This window comes from Sus scrofa, chromosome X, assembly GCF_000003025.6.
Source record: "Sus scrofa isolate TJ Tabasco breed Duroc chromosome X, Sscrofa11.1, whole genome shotgun sequence".
In the NCBI taxonomy this organism is placed as follows: Eukaryota; Metazoa; Chordata; class Mammalia; order Artiodactyla; family Suidae; genus Sus; species Sus scrofa.
In genome coordinates this window covers 46,743,739-46,765,588 of record NC_010461.5, presented here as the reverse complement: position 1 = coordinate 46,765,588, position 21,850 = coordinate 46,743,739, and the positions used below count along the sequence as shown (strand labels likewise).

The 21,850-nt window shown below is 42.0% G+C and overlaps 1 protein-coding gene across 5 annotated transcripts in view; it reads left to right on the top strand.

Moving 5' to 3' along the window:
- Positions 4,397 to 21,850, top strand: part of PHF8 (PHD finger protein 8) — a 113,029-nt gene continuing 95,575 nt past the window's right edge. Inside the window, exons 1-3 of one of the 5 annotated variants that reach the window (XM_005673656.3) lie at positions 4,397 to 6,377; positions 6,619 to 6,695; positions 8,757 to 8,946. In XM_005673656.3, the coding sequence (XP_005673713.2) occupies positions 6,271 to 6,377; positions 6,619 to 6,695; positions 8,757 to 8,946 (374 nt within the window). In that variant the 5' untranslated portion in view covers positions 4,397 to 6,270. Of the gene's footprint in view, positions 6,523 to 6,618; positions 6,696 to 7,124; positions 7,848 to 8,756; positions 8,947 to 21,850 lie in introns of those variants that run through there. The other 4 variants (XM_013986163.2, XM_021080703.1, XM_021080705.1 and 1 more) reach the window with 4 other exon arrangements.

Here is a 21,850-nt window from a genome sequence, read left to right as displayed (position 1 = left end):
GTCCTCTCAAATCATCTCACAATTACCATCCAGCAAGAATGGGAGCCTGCTACATAATTTGTGGGGCCCAGTGCAAAATGAAAATGGAGGATTCCTTGTTCAAAACCCAGGGGAGAGGTGGAAAGTGCAATTAAAGGCACTAAAATATAAAGCTTTTTCTTTAAGAATATTTTATTACTGGAGTTCCTATTGTGGCACAGTAGAAATGAATCCAACTAGTATCCACAAGGATGTGGGCTTGATCCCTGGCCTTGCTCAGTGTGTTAAGGATCCGGCATTTCCGTGAGCTGTGGTGTAGGTTGCAGACACAGCTTGGATCTGGCATTGCTGTGGCTGTGGTGTAGGCCGGCAGCTACAGTTCCAATTCGACCCCTAGCATGGGAATTTCCATATGCCATGAGTGTGGCCCTTAAAGCAAAAAAAAAAAAAAAAACAATTATTACTTATAAAACATAAGAGGGATAATAGTGATACATGAATAACAACATAAAATTACAAACTGCAGAATAATATTTTATCATAATTTATATAAAATAATGTTACTAATATGATGTCTTGATCATAATATTTTTCTGGCTTGCTTTTCTGCAAATTCAATTATTTAGTCATCAAAATTTATATTTTTAGCAACCTCATTTTGAATGAGGCAACATCAGTCACAATATTGCAAATGTTTGATAACTTCATTTTGAGAAGGAGCATTCTGCTGATGCAACTGTCATTGGCACTGTGTTTTTCAGGCTGTGACAACATTGGGACAGATTCTTGATAAATCATTTCAAGATACAAATTTTCATGCATCTAGACCTGATGATTCCTATAGACCAATTTTTCTAGAAAGATTTAACTCTTCATACAAATCAGCTTTGTCTAAGTCTGAATCTAATTTTAAATATAAATTTATACAATGGCACTAATTTTAAATATAAATTTATCCTCTGACACGTCTTATAACTTGTGGAAGTCTGCTGTTGACTGAATGCTTGTGTTCCTGCCCCAAATTCATACGCTGAAATCCTAACCCCCAGTATGATGATATTAGGAGGTGGGGTGTTTGCTAGGTGAGTAGGTCTTGAGGGTGGGGCCCTCATAAATGAGATTAGTTCCCTTATAAAAGAGCCCCCAAAGAGCTCCTTCACCCCTTCCCCACACAGCAAGAAGATCATCATCTATGAACCAGGAAGTGGAGCTCTCACCAGACACTGAATCTGCCCGCACCTTCATCTTGGACTTCCCAGCCTCCATAACTGTGAGAAATAAATGTTTGTTCATTAGCAAACAAACATTGGCATTTTTGTTATAGCAGCCTGAACAGACTAAGACAAGATCATACAAGAAATGAAACTGACTTCATAATTTATTTATAATTCAAAATGCCTTTTCATGCATTCTACCACTATTTCTTCAACTATAAAGAAAACACTTTTGCGTTGTCTTCCTCATTAGTAATTGGTTCATCCAAAGCTTTCATCTAACATGTCTACTGTGGTGATTTTTAATTTCCATTTCTTAGACTGTGGATATTTGCTTTGTAATTTTGCACTAGTTTTCAAAATGAGCTATTATAAACTCCTCGAAGAATTCTAATACCCGCCTCGTACTTTATTGAAATGTCTACAAGTACCTTTTTATTTTGTAGTAATTTACTGACAAAGTTTACTGAGTGCCAGCAGTTCCTGTCCCAGTGCTCAGGCCAGAGTTAATATTTGTGCCCCTGTCACAGGGATAGGCTCTGGTGACAAAAGGGCAAGACCGTCTTTCACCACAGGTCTCTTTCGATGCAGGGGCTGTCTTTTCTCTCAGGGTTATGGCTACTGCCACCACAGCTGCTATTTCTGCTACTGCTGCCATCATGGTCACTGGCCCAACGTTCCCCTCTCTAGGCTCCATGGTGCCCCAGATCTTCTTGTACATGCCAGGCGGCCTGGCCGAGTGCTCAGCATGCACATCTCCTGCAGTGCCCACAGGCTGTGGTTACTGCCATCCAGAGTATCTTTTCTGCTCATGGATATGCTCCATTGCCACACAGGTTCAAAGAAAATTACTAAGAATGTCAAGGTAGCTACAGGAGAGCATTAATCCAAGCCTGAAGCCTTTTCTGAAAGCAGAGCTCTCTACCTGTGGCACACCCCTAAAGATGGCATTGGAGGAGTGAGTTGGTATTCTCAACTACCTAGTTTGCCTTGCTGGTAGTTTTCATTCCAAATGAGTGTAAACCCCATTTTGCTTCTGTGATGCAAATTATGCAAAGAACTGTTGATCACCTTCCCTCTTTATATGGATCTTAGAGATACCTATTGCTGTTAAATCTACACATGGAATGGTGAAGAGCCTGGAGTCTGGAATTGTATCACTAGGAACCATGCTTGCATGCATACCAGCTATGTGATCTCAAACTCTCTAGACTCAGCTTCCTCATCCATAAAATGGGGATAGTACTAGTACCTACCTCATAGGGTTGTTGTAAGGATTGAGTGACTTAGTGTTTAGCACACAGTAACTTCTCAGATAATGTTACTTGTCATCATGCTGCTTTTTTTTTTTTTTTTTTTTTTTTTTTTTGCATTTTAGGGCCGCTCCCACGGTATATGGAGGTTCCCAGGCTAGCGGTCAAATCGGAGCTACAGTTGCCGGTCTACACCACAGCCACAGCAACGCAGGATCCCAGCCGCATTTGCGACCTACACCACAGCTCACAGCAACGCTAGATCCTTAACCCACTGAGTGAGGCCAGGGATCTAACCCGCAATCTCATGGTTCCTGGTTGAAATCGTTTTCACTGCACCACAACAGGAACTCCCATGTTGCCTTTTATTTTCACTGCCCTTATACTTTTGAGTCTGTCTTTGAGCAAGTCTGTTCTTCCTCATGTAATGTTTTCCTATTTTTCCCCATTTTTCTTCACATATTTTTAGTCCACTTTGGCCCTCATAATTTTTCATCTCAACAGTTATATGTACATATATGCAGAGAGATGAATCAGAAAAGAGCAGGAATTGAGAGTGGTCAGGGGAGATCTTTAGTCTGTTTGAATGTTTACAATAGGAATACATTTACTATTGTCTAGGTAATTAAAAGTAAATGTTTGCAGCTGTTAAGTGGAGGCGGGGTACAGGAGGAAAGTTTCCAGGACACTCTTTTACTATTGTGGCCAGTTCAGACCATGTGCTGAGGCTGTGAGACAGCTGTAGCACATATTTCCAGGGCAACAGCCAGCTGCCTCCCATCCATGGCAGTGCAAATTCCTTTGTCAGCAAATCTAACTGCCTCAGATTCACCCCCTGACAGCTTCGCCTTTGCCCATTATCCTTTAATGCCCCAACCCTACCACTCAAGAACACTGGGGAGGAACTTTTAGGTGTGGGTACCACTATACCCAGGTCAAATGCCTCCTCCTGTGAAGCCTTTCCTGATATACCCACTGAACATGTTTGAATTAATTTGGGCTCCCTTTTTATTCCTACACATATTGTTCATAACTCTAGGTAGCTCTTAGGGTTTGACCTTTTTCAGTTTTGTTATTGTTCATTGAAACTTGCCTACCTCATTAGATTGTATACTACTTAAGGGTAGACACAGGGTCTCTTATTCATGTCTGGAGACCACACCCTGTGTCTACTCTTAAGGAGTGTACAATCCCACCCTTACCCCACCCAGTCCATCATAAATGCTCAGGAAGTATAACGGATAGATGATGCCCTGAACTGGCCCCCACCACATTAGGGCTTTTGAACTTTTTAATTCCTTCTGCCCTGTCCTTGGCCAGCTCTTCTTATTATTCAGGTCTTAGCTCACATCTTGGCTTTTCCAAAAGGCCTTCCTTTCAAAGTGACAGCACTTACGGCTTGAACCTAGCCAGAACCCAGACTGGAACTTGAACCCATGCTCCAGCACTCGAACCCAGCCTAAACCCAGACTGGGACTTGAACACACAGTTTTTAAGTATGAATCACTCACCCAGTGTCTGGACTTACTGAGGTTCAGGTTCTTTGTGCCTCAAAGTACAGAAGGAATCCAGTGAGAGACAAATAGATTAACAAATCTATTTCTTGCCTATTCCTTTTTGCTTAGCCAAAGGGATAGGCAAGAAATAGAGTTATTAAGATAGGATGTTTGTAAGCGATGCAAACTGGCAGGCAAGGAGGCTCTGCCCTGAGGATTAGGTGGGCTACAGCTTTATAATCCAAGGGGAGTTGGAAAAGACCACCTCTTCCTCTTTAAGTAGTAGCTCCTCCTTGGTATCCACAAGAGAGTATTTGACCCTATAAGGTCAAACTAGGACAGTTATGGTGCTTATTCAAATCAGCAGAAGGGTGGTCCTTAAACTCCTGCCCTTGGTCTGAACCTGAATGCAGGCTTCACCCCATCCCCCACCCAATGACCTGAGGCATATCTCATGCCTCCACTAGTCAAGCAAGCCTGCCTCTTTGTTCTGATGGCCCTCTTGAGCAATTTTATTATTACCTCTCAGAGTTCCCCAGGTTTCCCCATCTACGGTCCCAGTCCTGTATTGGGACTTCTACAATTACCTGTGTAACTATCCTACTCCACCCCTATCACCTTGACTATCTAAAATAGACTACATTCTATTCAAAGCTTTCTGTCTTACAACTTCTTTTATTTTCCTCATAGCACTCACTGCAAATAAGTGTTTGAAATTCTCTTATTTGACTTACTTTATTGTCTGTCTCCCTCACTGGACTATGAATCACAGGAGGACAGGGACCTTGTCTGAATCCTCAGTGCCTAGAACAGTGCTTCATATAGTGTAGGTGCTCAATAAATATATATATGAAATTGTCTGATTATTGACTGACCCCCATGAAGAATGTCAGCACCGTGAAGGTCAAGACCTTATCTGGGTTACCACTACATCCTCACACCTAGTACAGTGCCTCATGTATCGTAGATGCTCCACAAAGAATTGAGTGAATTAATGTTCCACACACATCTTAAGACACTTCAAACTACACTTAGTTTCTTCTTCCCCACCAAACCTTTTTCCTTCTGTGTATCCTAGCTCAGTCAATGGCACCATCATCCAGAAATGACAACCAACCCAGAAATGAACTCAAGCTCCTTTCACTCATTCACCCACTGTTTTCAATTAGTCTCCTATCCCTGCCTATTCAACTTCCAAAATATCCCATTTATTTGATCATTTTCTACCCCTACTGCAACTGTTCTGATTCAGGCCTCATCTTTTTTTCATGACTAATGCAACTGCCTCCTCCTCTCCGCCTCCCCCTTTATTCCCCTTTTATTATGGAGTACTTCATAAATTTGCATGTCATCCTTGTACAGGGGCTATGCTAATATTCTCTTTTCCAAGTTAATCTATGTGCTGCTGAAGTGAATACCCTCCTACCGCCTTGTGAAGCTAAGAAAGCTTAAGCTGCAGGGCTTGTCCCTTGCCATATGGTCACATGGTCATGTTTCATAAGGACTGCAAAATATATTTAAACCACAACTGGTTAAATTGCTGTCCCTTTCCACTGAGGGTTTTCTGCTCACATTTTCCATGTATTAGGTGGTGGTGGAGCTGCCTCAGACATTTTTGAGATCCAGCTAAGTGGAAGTTGATTTGGGGGATGCATTTTTGTTTGGGTTTCGTGGGGACATTTGTATATAGTTTGAATCATTTCTATTTATAGTTATTAGTCAGGTATAGGAATGACCTCTAGGAATACTCTACCTTTGAACTTAATCTTCTATTTACAACTCTATATTCTTAATGAAATCCTACCACACAAACTGTGTAAGCTTTGAGTCCCACTAAACCTGGATTGTCCTGTGGCTAAGCCACAAACGTGACTCAAAAGCCTGCAGTGATTTCTTATTGCTCACAGAACAAAATCTAATACTTAGCTTCTTTTTGTAACTGTTTTCCCATGTGCATCCGTGCATTTGTACATGATAATCCTTTTACACATAAAACGTTAATTTTGCGAACTTTTATATACCTTCCATGTCTCTCTGAAATCTTCCTTGACAGCAGCAATCAGCTTCTGAGGCATTTTCTTAGCCTCATTTTGCACCTTGCTAGAGGTATCTGCGTGCTCTATTCCAATTGTTTACTTGCAAGCTTGTCTCCTGCACTGGCTGGTAATTTCCCACTGCAAAGCCTCTCTTTTTCATCATTGTATCCCCAGGGCCTAAACCCCCATCACTTAGGAACTCGGTGCGTGCACAAACACATTTTCTTTTCTAAAGCGGTGGGACCCTTTAAGAAAATGAAACAGTAAGAGGATTCCTAGGGAATATTCTAGAATGTCTGAGAAAACCAGCGCCACCTTGAAGCATGTGTGTGGAGTTCAAGCTACTCAACCTCTTCTGCCACCCCACCCTCAGGCTGTAGTCAGAAAATCGTGGGACAGGTGAAAATCCTTGAACTGTATCTGAACTGAACTCAAATAGGAGAGTCAAAGAAGAGAGATTTCAGAGGGAGCTGGGAAGTTGACAGAGGCTTTACAGAGGAACTACGACCCAGGGACCAAGGACAGGACGAGGGGGTAGTAGAAGGTGCAAGGTTCAACTTCCTGGCTCTGAAATTCAAGCCACTTGGCTTCTCTAAGCGCGTGTCCTCACTTGGGGATAATAACAGAGCTTCCCTTGCAGGGTGAAGAGTAAACGACCCCGAGACCGTGTGAAAGGGCCTGTCCTGCTGAAGGCGCTCACAAAGAACAGAAGCTTCCGTGAGTACTCACCCCGCCTCCACTCGGAACCAAGACCCGCCCCCGCCGCCGCCGCCTATTATGCTGGCGGCGCTCAGTCACAGAGTTCATCTCCTCTTATAGGAGGAGAAAGCTAGGGAGGAGGGGTGTGTGTATGTGTGTATGGTGGTGGTGCTGTTGGTGGGGGGGGCCTTAACTCCCAACTCGCCCGGAGGAGGGGTAAGGCGGGGAAGACTCTGGCCCCACTCAAAATGGAGCCAAGCGCCTGCCTCGCTTAAGATGGCGGCCTCCCCGCCTCTTGGCTCAAGGTCCTCGGCGTCGATTGGGTACCTGGGGAGTCGTGCGGGTCCAAAGGTAGCCAGGCCCCGCCCCACTTTCTCAAGCTAACGCTCCGCCTCCGACGGCGTCACGCGGGAACCGGGGCCCGCCCTTCCCCGCCTCTGCCGCGGTTACCTCGGGTGCCCGGCCCTCATAAGATGGCGGCTGGGTCCCCTCCCCGTGGCGGCGTCGCCACTCTCAATATGGTAGCTGTTTACCCCATATTTCTCCTCCCCTCTCCGCCTCAACTTCCTCGTTGTTTTGAATAAACTTTATTGACTACTTCGAATTGCCTACCACCGCCACCGGGCTTCTCCCGGCGACTTTTCGGGCTGTTTGTCTCCAGCCGGGCCGCCGGTTCATCTCCATCATCGTTGGTTTGCTCGCGGCGATCTCCTGCCCGCCCAGCGACCCCGCCGCTTGCCCGTTCGTCGGGCGGCCGCCGGACTAGGCCCGAACCGCGGTCTCCAGTAGGCCCTAACGGCCGGGCCCGAGGCAGAGCTGTGGAGAAAGCTGCTCTGAAGCACCTCTGGGCAGCCAGGGCCGCGCGACCCAGCGGGTGGTTTGAGGGGAAGGCGAGCGAGGTTCTCCGCGTTGCCGTGACGATCCCAGAATTCGGCGCGCGCCGCCTGTGGGGCCGGAACTGCCGGCCGAGCCTCCGCTGAGCGAGGCGCCGAGCCGCTCCAGAGCGAGCCCAGCCACCGGCGCTTCGGTGGAACTGTGCTCCGCGGGCGTAAGGAATCCCTGCGGCTTTGCGGATGAGGAGGTCCCTCTAGGGTTGGGACCGAAGACATTCTTGGCAGGTTTGGGGCGTGAGGAGGTTCCTGTCAGTTTGGGAGGCGTGAAGAGATTCTCGTAAGTTTCGGAGGCTGCAAGGATATTCCTGTCACTTTCGGGATCTGTGATAAGATCCCTGTCATTTTGGGGGGACGGTGGAGTCTTGGTTAATTGGAGGGGGCCGTGAGATGCCTGCCAGTTTCAGAGCTATAGGGGGAAAATCGTGGCTTAGTTGCTTCAGTGTGAGGAAATTCTAGTCTGTTTCAGAGGGGTTTGAAGCGATTCTTTTGAGTTTCTGGGGTGCAACAAGAACCCTGTCTTTGAAGTAGATGGTGAGCTGATCAGTTTTGAGATTGATGGGGTGATCAGACTCCCAACTGATCGGGGATGGAATGATTTTGATAGTGAAGGAGCAGATCATTAAACTCTCAGAACACGACCCCAGAACTGTGATTTTGAGTTGGGCGCCTAGTCTTGTCTGCCTCGTTCCAGAAGGCATCGAGGTAATTTTCGAGTAATCTGGGGACCTCCAGGCATCTCTCATCTCACTCTAGTTGCCTCTGTTTTGGGGATGAGAGGGGGCTTTTTCTGAGGTACCCCCCCCTCCCCGCCCCATCCTCTGGGCTACGGTTTGCGTCATAATAAAGAGAGCCCTAGAAAGCAAGGTTGCTAGCAAGGAGAGGGTGCAGTGAGGGATTAAAGAAGCTTCCTGAAAAGGCGTCAGATCTTTCCCTGGAACCCGGAAAGAAGTTATCACTGACCCTGGGGGCCGAAGGAGGTAGGGAGGGGGGAAAAAAGCCTCGACGGCGGAGCGCCGTTCTTTATTTGTTAAAGAAATTCTGGCGGCCGGCTGGACTTTCTCCGATTGCCCCCTACAGCCCCACCAGCTGTGTTGCATCCACGCAGCGGTAACTGCCCATTTGTAAGCTGAGGGTTGGTACCCTAGGAGACCTGATTCACTCCGTAAAAAGTGTTGTTTGTGCCCAGTCTTCGTCCAGAGAGGACGCGTGCTGCTGCCTCCCGCTCCTTTTGACGCTAAGAACCTGGCCCGCCGCAGAACGCTCCAAGGCCCGGCGAAGATGGCCTCGGTACCGGTGTATTGCCTCTGTCGGCTGCCTTATGATGTGACCCGCTTCATGATTGAGTGTGACATGTGCCAGGACTGGTTTCATGGCAGGTAAGGAGGGCAGGCCACGCTGGACAGGATGCAGTGGCCAGGTGCTCACTCACTAGATTGCTCCTTTCTTAACTCTGGTTTAGGTTCCTGCTCAGAAACTTATTTCCCCTCTCTTATAGACAGTTAACTCCAGCCCACCTCCCAGACCCAGATTCTTCCAGAATCCTTGTAGACTAGGGCCTAGCTGACATTGGCCTCTGGTTCCTCCTCTTTTTCTCTTTTCCCATATGTATATTTTCTTTGTACCCTATATCTGATTTTTTTTCTTTAGAAAAATACTTTCCAGCTACAAAGAATGTATCTTTGTGTGTGTGTGTGTGTTCTGGCAATTTTGTTTTGCTTCAGATCTGGCTTTGGGGGAGATGGTGCTGCATTTTTGAGATATCTGAGTCCAACAAACATGGATTTGAGTGTGGCTTTGCATCTTACTATCAGAGTGACCTTGGGCAAGTTGCTTTGCCTCTCTGAGCCTCTTTGTCTTCACCTATAAAAGATATCTAATACACCCTTCCTGTTTATTTGAAGCATTTTGCATGCACTCAGTAAATGGGGGCAGAAATGCAGTAGTATTTTATTTCTACAGTATTATCTGCAGAACCATCCAGCTAAATTGAATTAAGCAGAGGAGATATTGGGTAAAACAGCAGGGGTAAAACCACTAATGAATTCCCTCCAGTTAACTGTGTGCCCGTAAGCACCTGTCACCCAGGATTCCATAGAGGTTGTGTGGAATAAACTTGTGATATTATTCCATTATTGGGACTTATATCCCATCTCTGGGAAGAAAACCGTGAGAGGGATATGTACATGGGAGTACAACAAAACAGTATATGGTGCCCTCCCCCTGTTGCATTTTGTTAAGATTGTAGAGTTTTCAGTTGTCACTAGTCCTTTCCGAAGGAGCTGTTCCTGTTATCACACCCGAGACCAGACTGAAGGTTTTGGTGCTGCTAAATTTCTGCTCTTTGCAGGGATAGTCCTGTGCAGCACCTTCAAATTCATATTCAGCTGATCTTTATTGATATTTACTTCGTGCTAAGTGCAGAGTTACTGTCTCATGTTAACTTTCATTTAAGAGGGAACAGATCTAGAGGATGGGGTCTTTTTCTTTCCCCTGGAAATAAGTGGGAATTAAGATACCTTTCGGGATTCCTGATATCTTTGATAGTTCCCCTACAGAATAAAATTCAATATCCTTTGTGTTATAGACAAAACTTTTTGTGATCTACTTGATCATTCTCATTTCCTGTCATTCCTCCTCCCTTGTTCATTATGTCCCAGCAAGACTGAACTACCTGTATAATTCTGCGGAAATTTTATACTCTTTTATGGTCTCTTTGTTTTTGCACATGCTATTCCCACTAACGTCCTCCCATTTACAACTCAGCATACCTCCTCTGTAGAAGTCCTCCTTTCTTTGGGCTCCCATTGCACTTTGTGTACATCCTTATTGAAACTTATTATTTCATCATATAGTTATAAATATGTCTTTGTCACTCATTAGCAGTAGTACCCGAGGGCAGAGATGATCCTTTCATTTTTGGTATCCTTAGAACCTAGTTCAATGCTAAGCATGTAATAGATTTTGAGTACATTTTTGAATGAATGAATGAATGAATGGGTTTTCTTGAAAAAAGTTATTGTCTGTAGCCACTGCTTTTGATTGTGTAGGTTTAAACCTGTACAGTGAACTCCTACCCATAATAAAGAGACCCTAACTCTGCAGTCTGGGAATAGGAAATAGGAATGAATGCTTCATAAGTGTGCCAGTCCCCATGACAGACTGGGCTTATGTTTATCTCATCTAATCCACATCCAAGCCTGAAAAGTAGATATTTCTTTTTCAAATAACATTGAATATTTTTTTCCTGACTCTTTGAGACATGTTCATTGTGGAAAATTTAGAACAAGAATAAAGAAGGAAACAAAAATCATCCGTGGGCCTACTCTCCAGCACAATCCACTATTTAATTTTTTGTTGCATTAATTCACATTGTTTGACTTAGAATATAATCATATATTTTTACAATATGGGATTATATTATAAGTACCATTTTGTAACCTGAGTTTTAATTCCTCTTCAACATTATGAGTATTTTACCAAGTCATTCAATATTAATCTAAAATGGTTTATGATATCCCACTGTATTATCTCTGCCATCAGTTACTTGGTCAGTTCATCTGAGGTTGGATATTTATGTTATTTCTAATTTTTTATATTATAAAATTATGATGTGAGGGAAACTTTGGGGGTTCTGGAAATGTTTTGCATTTTGATTTGGGTGCTGGTTAAAACAAGAAAAACACCATGGTGAACATCTTTGCACAGTAGAAACTTGACATTTATAAGGAACACCACCGAGTCCTTTTAAGAATTCCAAATTTGGAGTTCCCGTCGTGGTGCAGTGGTTAATGAATCCGACTAGGAACCATGAGGTTGTGGGTTCGGTCCCTGCCCTTGCTCAGTGGGTTAACGATCCGGCGTTGCCGTGAGCTGTGGTGTAGGTTGCAGACACGGCTCGGATCCCGCGTTGCTGTGGCTCTGGCGTAGGCCGGTGGCTACAGCTCCGATTGGACCCCTAGCCTGGGAACCTCCATATGCCGCGGGAGCGGCCCAAGAAATAGCAAAAAGATAAAAAAAAAAAAAAAAAAGAAAAGAAAAGAAAAGAATTCCAAATTTACAAATATGGAAATGGGTTTATGGGCCAGGCCCCTCCTTACTAACATTTCTGTGGTGAGTCCTGTGTTTCTGTGCACACCCTAACATATAAGTTAACTGCCTTAATTTTTTTTTCCTCATGAAAGAGACCAAGCTTTTATCTTTTCTCATGCCTTTCTCTTTGGGCTGCCAGAGAATAAGGAATCCAGCTGAGAATCAGGTCCTTGGTGGGTGGCTGCTCTTACTTACTCAGTGCATTACACACACACACACACACACACACACACACACACACACACACACACACACACCCAGGCTTATCAGGTCCTTGGTGGGTGGCTGCTCTTACTTACTCAGTGCATTACACACACACACACACACACACACACCCAGGCTTATCAGGTCCTTGGTGGGTGGCTGCTCTTACTTACTCAGTGCATTACACACACACACACACACCCAGGCTTACACTGCTCTAGTTAAGTCTATACTTTGGCATAATAGGTACACACACACACACACACCAGGCTTACACTGCTCTAGTTAAGTCTATACTGTGGCATAACAGGTACACACACACACACACCAGGCTTACACTGCTCTAGTTAAGTCTATACTTTGGCATAACAGGTACACACACACACACACCAGGCTTACACTGCTCTAGTTAAGTCTATACTTTGGCATAATTAAAAATGACTAAATATTGTGGACTTTCCATGGTTGCTCATAGTATTTAAGCCCACAAATGCCTATAGATGATATAAATCTGTTAAGATTTCTGATGATTTCCATAGGCTATATTTCTTAAAGTCCAGTTAGATAGCAGTAGTGCCATATTACTTCCTGGAAAGGTCTTAACAAGGAAAATGACTATTCCATTTTGCTGGTGAGAATCTCGAACTCATTGAGGTTAAATTACTTTCTGAGTCTGAATTTGAATTTAAAATTATCTGGCTTCAGAGCCCAGGGTCTCAAAAGTGGGGAAAAGATGATATAGCTCCATTCCTCTACTGTAGAGGGCTGGATTTTGCAAAGCACATCGATTTATAGAGCAGTGGTTCTTAAACTTTAGGGTGTATCCAAATCACTTGGAAGACTTCTTAAAAGGTAAGATAGGTGGTCCCCACCTACAGTGTTTCAGATTCAGTACATGAATAGGGGCCACTTTCAGAACCACTGGTTTAGAGCATTGTTCTGTCTCAATTCCTTCCCTTTCTCTGGGGTGTGACAGCTTCTAATGTTGGGGAATGGGTGGGCTAATATATCATTACTATACACTGTTGTTCTTAAAGTGTGGTTCATTAACTAGGAATTTGTTAAAAATGTAGATTCTTGGGTTGGGACCCAACAATCTATATTTTAACAAACAAAACAAACAGGTAGATTTTTATGTACCCTAACTTTGAGAAACATCACTTTACACTGTGGAGGAAGTTAGCTGGCAAGCATTTATTGATGTCCAGGGCTTTGGCAAAACCTCACTCCTTTACAATTTTCCTGTCTATAAAGGAAGTTATTGGTTAATACATCCCCAAGAGGGTTGCTGTGGTGTGGACTCTTAACTATAGAGGAAATGGCACTGGCTTCAGATCTAGGTTCAGATTCTGACTCTGTTATTTTTTAGCAAAGGATTTCATCTCTGTGAAGCCTCTGTTTCCCCAAGAGTGTAATGATTTAAATAAAATGGTAGTGGCCCTTGTTTTTAAGCACCAGCTAGTGTGCCAGTAACTATGCTAAATAAACACTTTGGTTAGTTATCTTTATTTAATCTTTTTTTGTTTTAAAATTATAAATTCAATTTATCTAATAGTTTTAGGGCTAGTTTTTTAATTTTTAAAATTGAAATATAGTTGATTTACAATGTTAATTTCTGTTGTGCAGCAGTGATTGAGTTTTATATATTTTATATATATATATATATATATATATATATATATATATGGTCTTTAAAATATTCTTTTCAATTATGGCTTACCATAGGACATTGAATATAGTTCTCTGTGCTATACAATAGGACCTTATTGTTTTTCCCCTCCACATATAATAGCTTACATCTGCCAACCACAACTGCCCACTCCATCTCTCTCCCTTAGCAACCATAGGTCTGTTCTCTTTGTCTGTGAGTCTGTTTCTGTTTTGGAAATAGGTCCATTTGTGTCATATTTTAGATTCCACATATAAGTGATATCATATGATATTTGTCTTTCTCTTTCTGACTTCACTACATAATAATCTTTAGTTGTATCCATCTTGCTGTGAATGGCATTATTTTGTTCTTTTTAATGGCTGAATAGTATTCCATTGTGTGTGTATACACATACCATATCTTCCTTATTCATTCATCTGTCCATGGACATTTAGGTTGTTTCTATGTCTTGACCATCGTGGGGACTATTTAAATTATCTATTTTATGTTGGATGTGTTGTCGGAGTTTGTGTTTTCCAAGGAATTGATCTATTTCTTCTTTTTTTTTTTTTTTTTTTGTCTTTTGTCTTTGTTTAGGGTAAAACCCACGGCATATGGAGGTTCCCAGACTAGGGGTCTAATCAGAGCTGTTGCTGCCGGTCTACACCACAGCCACAGCAATGCGGGATATGAGCCATGTCTGCGACCTACACCACAGCTCATGGCAACTCAGGATCCTTAACCCACTGAGTGAGGTCAGGGATTGAACCCATAACCTCATGGTTCCTAGTCAGATTCATTTCCGCTGTGCCACAATGGGAACTCTGAACTATTTCTTCTAAGTTGTCACATTTAGGTGTTGATAGTCCTTTATTTTGATATCTGCAGGCTGGCTCTGTGATGATATCTATATCTCATTTTGTTCCTGATATTGAAAATTTGTCTTCTTTTTTTCTTTGTTATAGACTTGCTAGAGGTTTGTCAGTTTTATTGATCTTTTCAAAGGACAAGCTTTTTGTTTCATTGACTTTTCTTATTGTCTTTCTGTTTTCAATTTTACCGATTTCTGCACTATATTATCTCCGTCCTTCTGCTTTCTTTGGGCTCATTTTGCTCCTCTTAATGTCTTGAGGTCGGAGCTTAAATTATTGATTTGAGACTTTACTGTTTTATAATGTAAGCATTTTGTGCTATTGGCTTCCCTGTTAGTACTGATTAGCTGTGTCCCACAAATTTTGTTATGTTTTCCTTTTTATGTAGTTAAATGTGATTTTTAATTTGCTTTGAGGCTTCATATTTGACCTATGAATTATGTAGAAGTATGTTGTTTATTTTCCAAGTGTTTGCACATTTTCCTATTATTTTTCTGTTATTGATTTCTAGTTTGTTTCCATAGTAGTCAGAGAATATACTCTGTATGAGTTTAGTAGTTCCTTTAAATTTACTGAGGTTTGTTTTATGGCCCAGGATATAGTCTGTTCTGATAAATGCTCCATGATCACTTGAAAAGAATGTATATCCTGCTGATATTAGGAGTAGTTTTCTATAAATGTTGATTTACTTCTGTTGGTTGATGGTACTGCTGTATTCTTCTTTTTGCTGGTTCTCTGTATAGTTCAGTTACTTGTTGAAAAGGAGATTTGAAGTGTCCAGCTATAATTGTCAGTTTTTCTATTCATCCTTTCAGTTCTGTCATTTGCCTCACATCTTACAGCTTTGTTGTTTGATGCAGATGCATTTAGGATTGCCGTGTGTTGGTGGATTGACCCTTTAATTATTATGTAATGTTCTTCTCTATCTCTGGTAATTTTCTTTACGTGGAAGTCCACTTTATAGGATATTCATGTATCCATTAATATAGCCACTCCTGCTTTCTTTTGATTAAAGATTGCATGATATATCTTTTTCTATCCATTTGCTTTCAGCTGACATCATTATGTATGAAGTGAGTTTCTTGTAGATAGCATATAGTTCAGAATTATTTTTGTCTGCTCTGCCAATCTCTTTTTATTGGTTTATTTAGACTATATATATTTAATGCTGTTAATGATATGTTATTTGTCATTTTGTTTTGTTTTGTTTGTTCCCTCTGTTCTTTATCTGTTTTCTTTCTCCTGTATTCCTTTGGATTACTTAAATCTTTTCAAGAATTCCATTTTGATTTATCGATTATGTTTTTTTAGTATATCTCTTTGTATAGCTTTTTCAGTGTTGCTGTAGGTATTAACATAAAACATACATAACTTACCACAATCAACTGGTATTGATATTTTACCAGTTTGAGTGAAGAGTGGAAATCTTACTTCCCTTTAAATTATGCTACCCTGGAGTTCCCATTGTGGCGCAGTGGAAATAAATCTGACTAGTATCCATGAGGACATGGGTTTGATCCCTGGCCTCACTCAGTGGGTTAAGGATCCTGCATTGCCATGAGCTGTGATGTAGGTTGCAGATGTGGCTCAGATATGGTGTTGTTGCGGCTGTGGCATAGGCCGGCAGCTATAGCTGTAGTTCGACCCCTAGCCTGGAAATTTCCATATACCATGGGTGTGGCCCTAAAAAAAAAAAAAGCAATAAATAAATTATTTTCCCCTGTTTGTCATTATATTAAATACTTCATCTACATACATTAGAACCATATCATACAGTGTTATAATTGTTTGCTTGCTTCTACTATCAAACATGATTTAGGAAACTCAAGAGGAGAAGGACAGTATATTGTATGTACCCATATTTTCACACTTTCCCTTGTTCTCTCTTACTTTTTTATGTTCCTAAGATTCCTTCTTTCTTTTTTTAGGGTCCCACCTGTGACATATGGATGTTCCCAGGCTAGGGGTCGAATTGGAGCTGCAGCTGCTGGCCTACACCACAGCCCCAGCAATGCCAGATCCTTAACCCACTGAGCAAGGCCAGGGATTGAACCCACATCCTCATGGATACTGGTTGGGTTCATTACTGCTGAGCCACAGCAGGAACTCCCTTAAGATTCCTTCTTTTACCATTTTCTTTTTATTTATCTATTTATTTTTTTGTCTTTTTTTTTGGGGGGGGGGGCTGCACCTGCGGCATATGGAAGTTCCCAGGCTAGGGGTCTAGTCAGAGCTGTAGCCGCCAGCTTACACCACAGCCATAGCAATGCCAGATCCGAGCATGTCTGCAACCTATACCACAGCTCACGGCAATGCCGGATCCTTAACCCACTGAGCAAGGCCAGGGATTGAACCCACATCCTCATGGTTCCTAGTTGGATTCGCTTCCGCTGCACCATGACAGGAACTTCTCCTTTTTGTTTAGAGAGCTTCGTTTAGCCGTGCTTTTAGAATTGGTATACTGGTAACAGATACTCTAAGTTTTCCTTCATATGAGAATGTGTTGGTTTCCCTTGAATTCTGAGGGGTTTTTTCATTTGATATCAGATTCTGGGTTTCCAGTTCTTTAATCTGTTGAAAACTGTTGTGCTACTTCCTTTTAGCCACCATGGACTCTGATGAGAGATCCTCTGTAATTCAGATTGGTGTTCTCCTTTAGGAAATGTCATTTTTCTTACTCCTCTCAAGATTTTCCTTTGTCTTTTATGTTCAGGGCTTTGATTATGCTATTTCTTTTCAGTGTGGATCTCTTTGGGTTTGTCTTTTTAGTCTTACAGGTTGCTGAAGCACCGTTCTTTTTTTTTCCAATATATTTTCTTTCAGTTTTATTGAGATATAATTTACATATAGTACTGTTTAAAGTGTAGAATATATTGACTTGACTTACGTATATTGTGAAATGATTTACCACAGTAAGTTAACATCTGTTTCATATTTGGTGGTTGGTTTTTTTTTTTGTTTGTTTTTTTGTTTTTTTTTTTTTTTTTTTTGTCTTTTTGCTATTTCTTGGGCCGCTCCCGCGGCATATGGAGGTTCCCAGGCTAGGGGTCGAATCGGAGCCGTAGCCACTGGCCTACGCCAGAGCCACAGCAACGCAGGATCCAAGCCACGTCTGCAACCTACACCACAGCTCACGACAACGCCGGATCGTTAACCCACTGAGCAAGGGCAGGGACCGAACCCGCAACCTCATGGTTCCTAGTCGGATTTGTTAACCACTGCACCACGACGGGAACTCCTGTTTCATATTTGTACCAAAAAGAAAGAAAAATGAGTTTTTTTGCTTGTGATAAGAACTTAGGATTTACTCTTAGCAATTTTCAAATATACCATACATCAGTGTTAACTATAGTTATCATGTTATACAGTATATCCTCAGTACTTATTTATCTTATAGTGGGAAGTTTATACCTTTTGACCACCTTCATCCAGTTCTCCCACACCCACCTCTGGGGGGTAACCACACATTTGCTCACTTTTTCTGTGAGTTTGAGGTTTTTGTTTTTTTAGATTTCACGTACAAGTGAAACCATACAGTATTTGTCTTTGACCTGTTTCACTTAGCGTAATGCCCTCAAGGTCTGTCCATTCTGTTGCAAATGGCAGGATTTCCTTCTTTTTATGGCTGAATAGTACTCCATTTTGTGTGTGTGTGTGTGTGTGTGTGTGTGTGGTGTTTTTATATATATATATGTTACTTTTTTTTAATCTGTTCATCTTTTAATGGACACTCAGCTTGTTTCCTTGATTTGATTATCATAAATGTTTGCAATGAACATGGAGGTACAGATAGTTCTTTGACGTGGTAATTTTGTTTATTTCAGATAAATACCTAGAAGTGGAATTACTGCATCATATGGTAGTTTGTTTTTTGGATTTTGGTTTTATTTTTTTGGTTTTTACAGATGCACCTGCAGCATATGGAGGTTCTCAGGCTAGGGGTTCAATCAGAGTTACAGCCGCCAGCCTATGCCACAGGCACAGCCACTCCAGATCCGAGCTGTGTTTGCAACCCACACCACAGCTCATGGCAACTCCAGATCCTTAACCCACTGAGCAAGGCCAGGGATTGAACCTGCATCCTCATGGATACTAATTGGATTTACTTCTGCTGCACCACAACAGGAACTCCCTGGTAGTTTTATTTATTTACTTATTTATTTATTTTTTATTTTTTTGTCTTTTTGCCATTTCTTGGGCCGCTCCCACAGCATATGGAGGTTCCCAGGCTAGGGGTCGAATTGGAGCTGTAGCCACCTGCCTACGCCAGAGCCACAGCAACGCAGGATCCGAGCCACGTCTGCAACCTACACCACAGCTCACGGCAACGCTGGATCGTTAACCCACTGAGCAAGGGCAGGGATCAAACCCGCAACCTCATGGTTCCTAGTTGGATTCGTTAACCACTGTGCCACGACGGGAACTCCTTATTTATTTATTTATTGGTAGTTTTATTTTTGTTATTTCCCTAATACAATTTTTTTGTAGTGTACAGCATGGTGACCCAGTTACACATACATGTATACATTCTTTTTTCTCACATTGTCATGCTCCATCATAAGTGACTAAACATAGTTCTCAGTGCTACACAGCAGGATCTCATTGCTAATCCATTCCAAAGGCAATAATCTGCATCTGTTAACCCCAAGTTCCCAATCCATCCCGCTTCTTCCCCCCTCTATTTTTAATTTTTTGATGAACCTCAATACTGTTTTCCATAGGGGCTGCACCAGTATACAACTCTATGAACAGTACACAGGGTTCCCTTTCCTCCATGAGCTCGCCAACACTTGTCTGATAATAAGCCATTGTAATAGGCTTGAGGTGATATCTCATTGTGGTTTAGATTTGCCATCTCCTTGATGATTAGTGATGTTGAGCACCTTTTCAAGAACCTGTTGACCATTTGTAGATCTTCTTTGTAAAACTTGTCTAATCAGTTCCTCTCCCCACTTTTTAACCAGATTTTTTTTTTTTTGCTACTGAGTGTATGAGTTCTTCATATATTTGGAATATCAACCCCTTTTTAATATATGATTTGTAAGTACTATAGTACCGTAGGTTACCTTTTTATTTTGATGATTTTTTTTTTTTTGCTGTGCAGAAACTTTTAATTTTTTATGGTCAAACTAAACTTTTTATTTATTTTTGATACTTATTTTTGATTTTGTTGCTTGTGTTTTAGGTGTCATATCCAAAAAACCATTGCCAACATCCATACCAGGGAGCTTTTTTTCCCTATGTTTTCTTTTAGGAATTTCATGGTTTCAGGTCTGACATTTAAGTCTTTAGTTTATTTTGAGTTAATTTTTTTTTTTGTCTTTTGTCCTTTTAGGGTCGCACCCATGGCATATGGAGGTTCCCAAGCTCGGGGTCTCATCGGAGCTGTTGCTACTGGCCTACACCAGAGCCACAGCTATGCCAGATCTGAGCTGCATCTGTGACCTTCACCACAGCTCACGGCAATGCCAGATCCTCAACCCACTGAGTGAGGCCCGGGATTGAACCCACAACCTCATGGTTCCTAGTCAGATTCGTTTCTGCTGGGCCACGACGGGAACTCCCATTTTGAGTTAATTTTTGTGTGTGGTATAAACCAGGTGTCTACTTTCTTTCTTTTACATGTGACTATTCCATTTTCCCAGCACCATTTATCAAAGAGACTGTCTTTTCTCCACTGAGTTGTCCTGGATCCCTTGTGAAATATTAGTTGACTGCGTATGCATGGGTTTATTTCTAGGCTCTAGATACTGTTCCATTGGTCTACGTGTCTGTTTTTATGCCTGTACCATACTGTTTTGAATACTAAAGCTTTATAATACAGTTTGAATCAGGAAATGTGATGCTTCCCACTTTGTTGTTCTTTCTCACAATTGCTTTGGCTGTTCTGGGTCCTTTGTGGTTCTATATGAATTTGAAGACTGTTTTTTTCTGCTTCTTTATAAAATATATACCACTAGAATCTTGATAAGGATTGTTTTGAGTCTATAGTTGGCTTTGGACAGTATGGACATTTTAACAATATTGAGTCTTCTAATCCATGAACACAGGATATCTTTCCATTTCTTTGTGTTTTTTTCCATTTCTTTCACTGGTGTCTTGCAGTTTTCAGTGTAGAGATATTTTACCTTCTTGGTTAAATTTATTATTAAGTATTTTATAGTTTCTGATGTGGTTGTAAGTGGGATTTTCTTTATTTCCTTTTCAGATAATTTGTTTTTGGTGTATATAAATGCTATAGTCTTTTTTTTTTTTTTTTTTTTTTTGCTTTTTAGGGCCACACCCACAGCATATGGAGGTTTCCAGGCTAGGGGTCGAATCGGAGCTACACCGGCCGGCCTACACCACAGACACAGCAATGTGGGATCCGAGCTACATCTGAGACCTACATCACAGCTCCCAGCAACGTCTGGATTCTTAACTCACTGAGTGAGGCCAGGCATTGAACCTGCAACTCATGGTTCCTAGTCAGATTTGTTTCTGCTGTGCCACAATGGGAAATCCTAAATGCTACTGATTTTTTACATGTTAATTTTGTATCCTACAGCTTTATGGAATTCATTAATTAGCTCTAATGGTTTTTTGATGGAATTTTTAGAATTTTCTATATATAAAATCATGTCATCTGCAAATAGAGATAATTTTACTTTTTCCCTTCTTTCTTTCTTTCTTTTTTTGTCTTTTGAGGGCTGTACCTGCAGCACACGGAGGTTCCCAGGCTAGGGGTCCAATCGGAGCTACAGCTGCCAGCCTACACCACAGCCACAGCAACACCAGATCCTACCTGCATCTTCGACTTACACCACAGCTCATGGCAACACTGGATCCTTAACCCACTGAGCGAGCCCAGGGATTGCACCTACAATCTCATGGTTCCTTGTCGGATTCGTTTCCACTGCGTCACAGTGGGATCTCCACTTCTTCCTTTCTGATGCCTTTTTTTCCTTACCTGATTGCTGTGGCTGTGATTTCCAGTACTCTGTTGAATAAAAGTGATGAGAGGGGGTGCCTTTGTCTTAATCCGGACCTTAGAGGAAAACCTTTCAACCATTCACTGAGTCTCATGTTAGTCATGGGCTTGTCATATATGGCTTTTATTATGTTGAGATACATTTCTTCTATACCACATTTTTAGTGGTTTTTTATTTATTTTTATTTTTATTTTTTTTTTGTCTTTTGTCTTTTTTTTTGTTGTTGTTGTTGCTATTTCTTGGGCCGCTCCCGTGGCATATGGAGGTTCCCAGGCTAGGGGTCGAATCGGAGCTGTAGCCACCGGCCTACACCAGAGCCACAGCAACGCAGGATCCAAGCCGCGTCTGCAACCTACACCACAGCTCACGGCAACGCCAGATCGTTAACCCACTGAGCAAGGGCAGGGACCGAACCCGCAACCTCATGGTTCCTAGTCGGATTCGTTAACCACTGCGCCACGACGGGAACTCCTTTAGTGGTTTTTTAAAAATC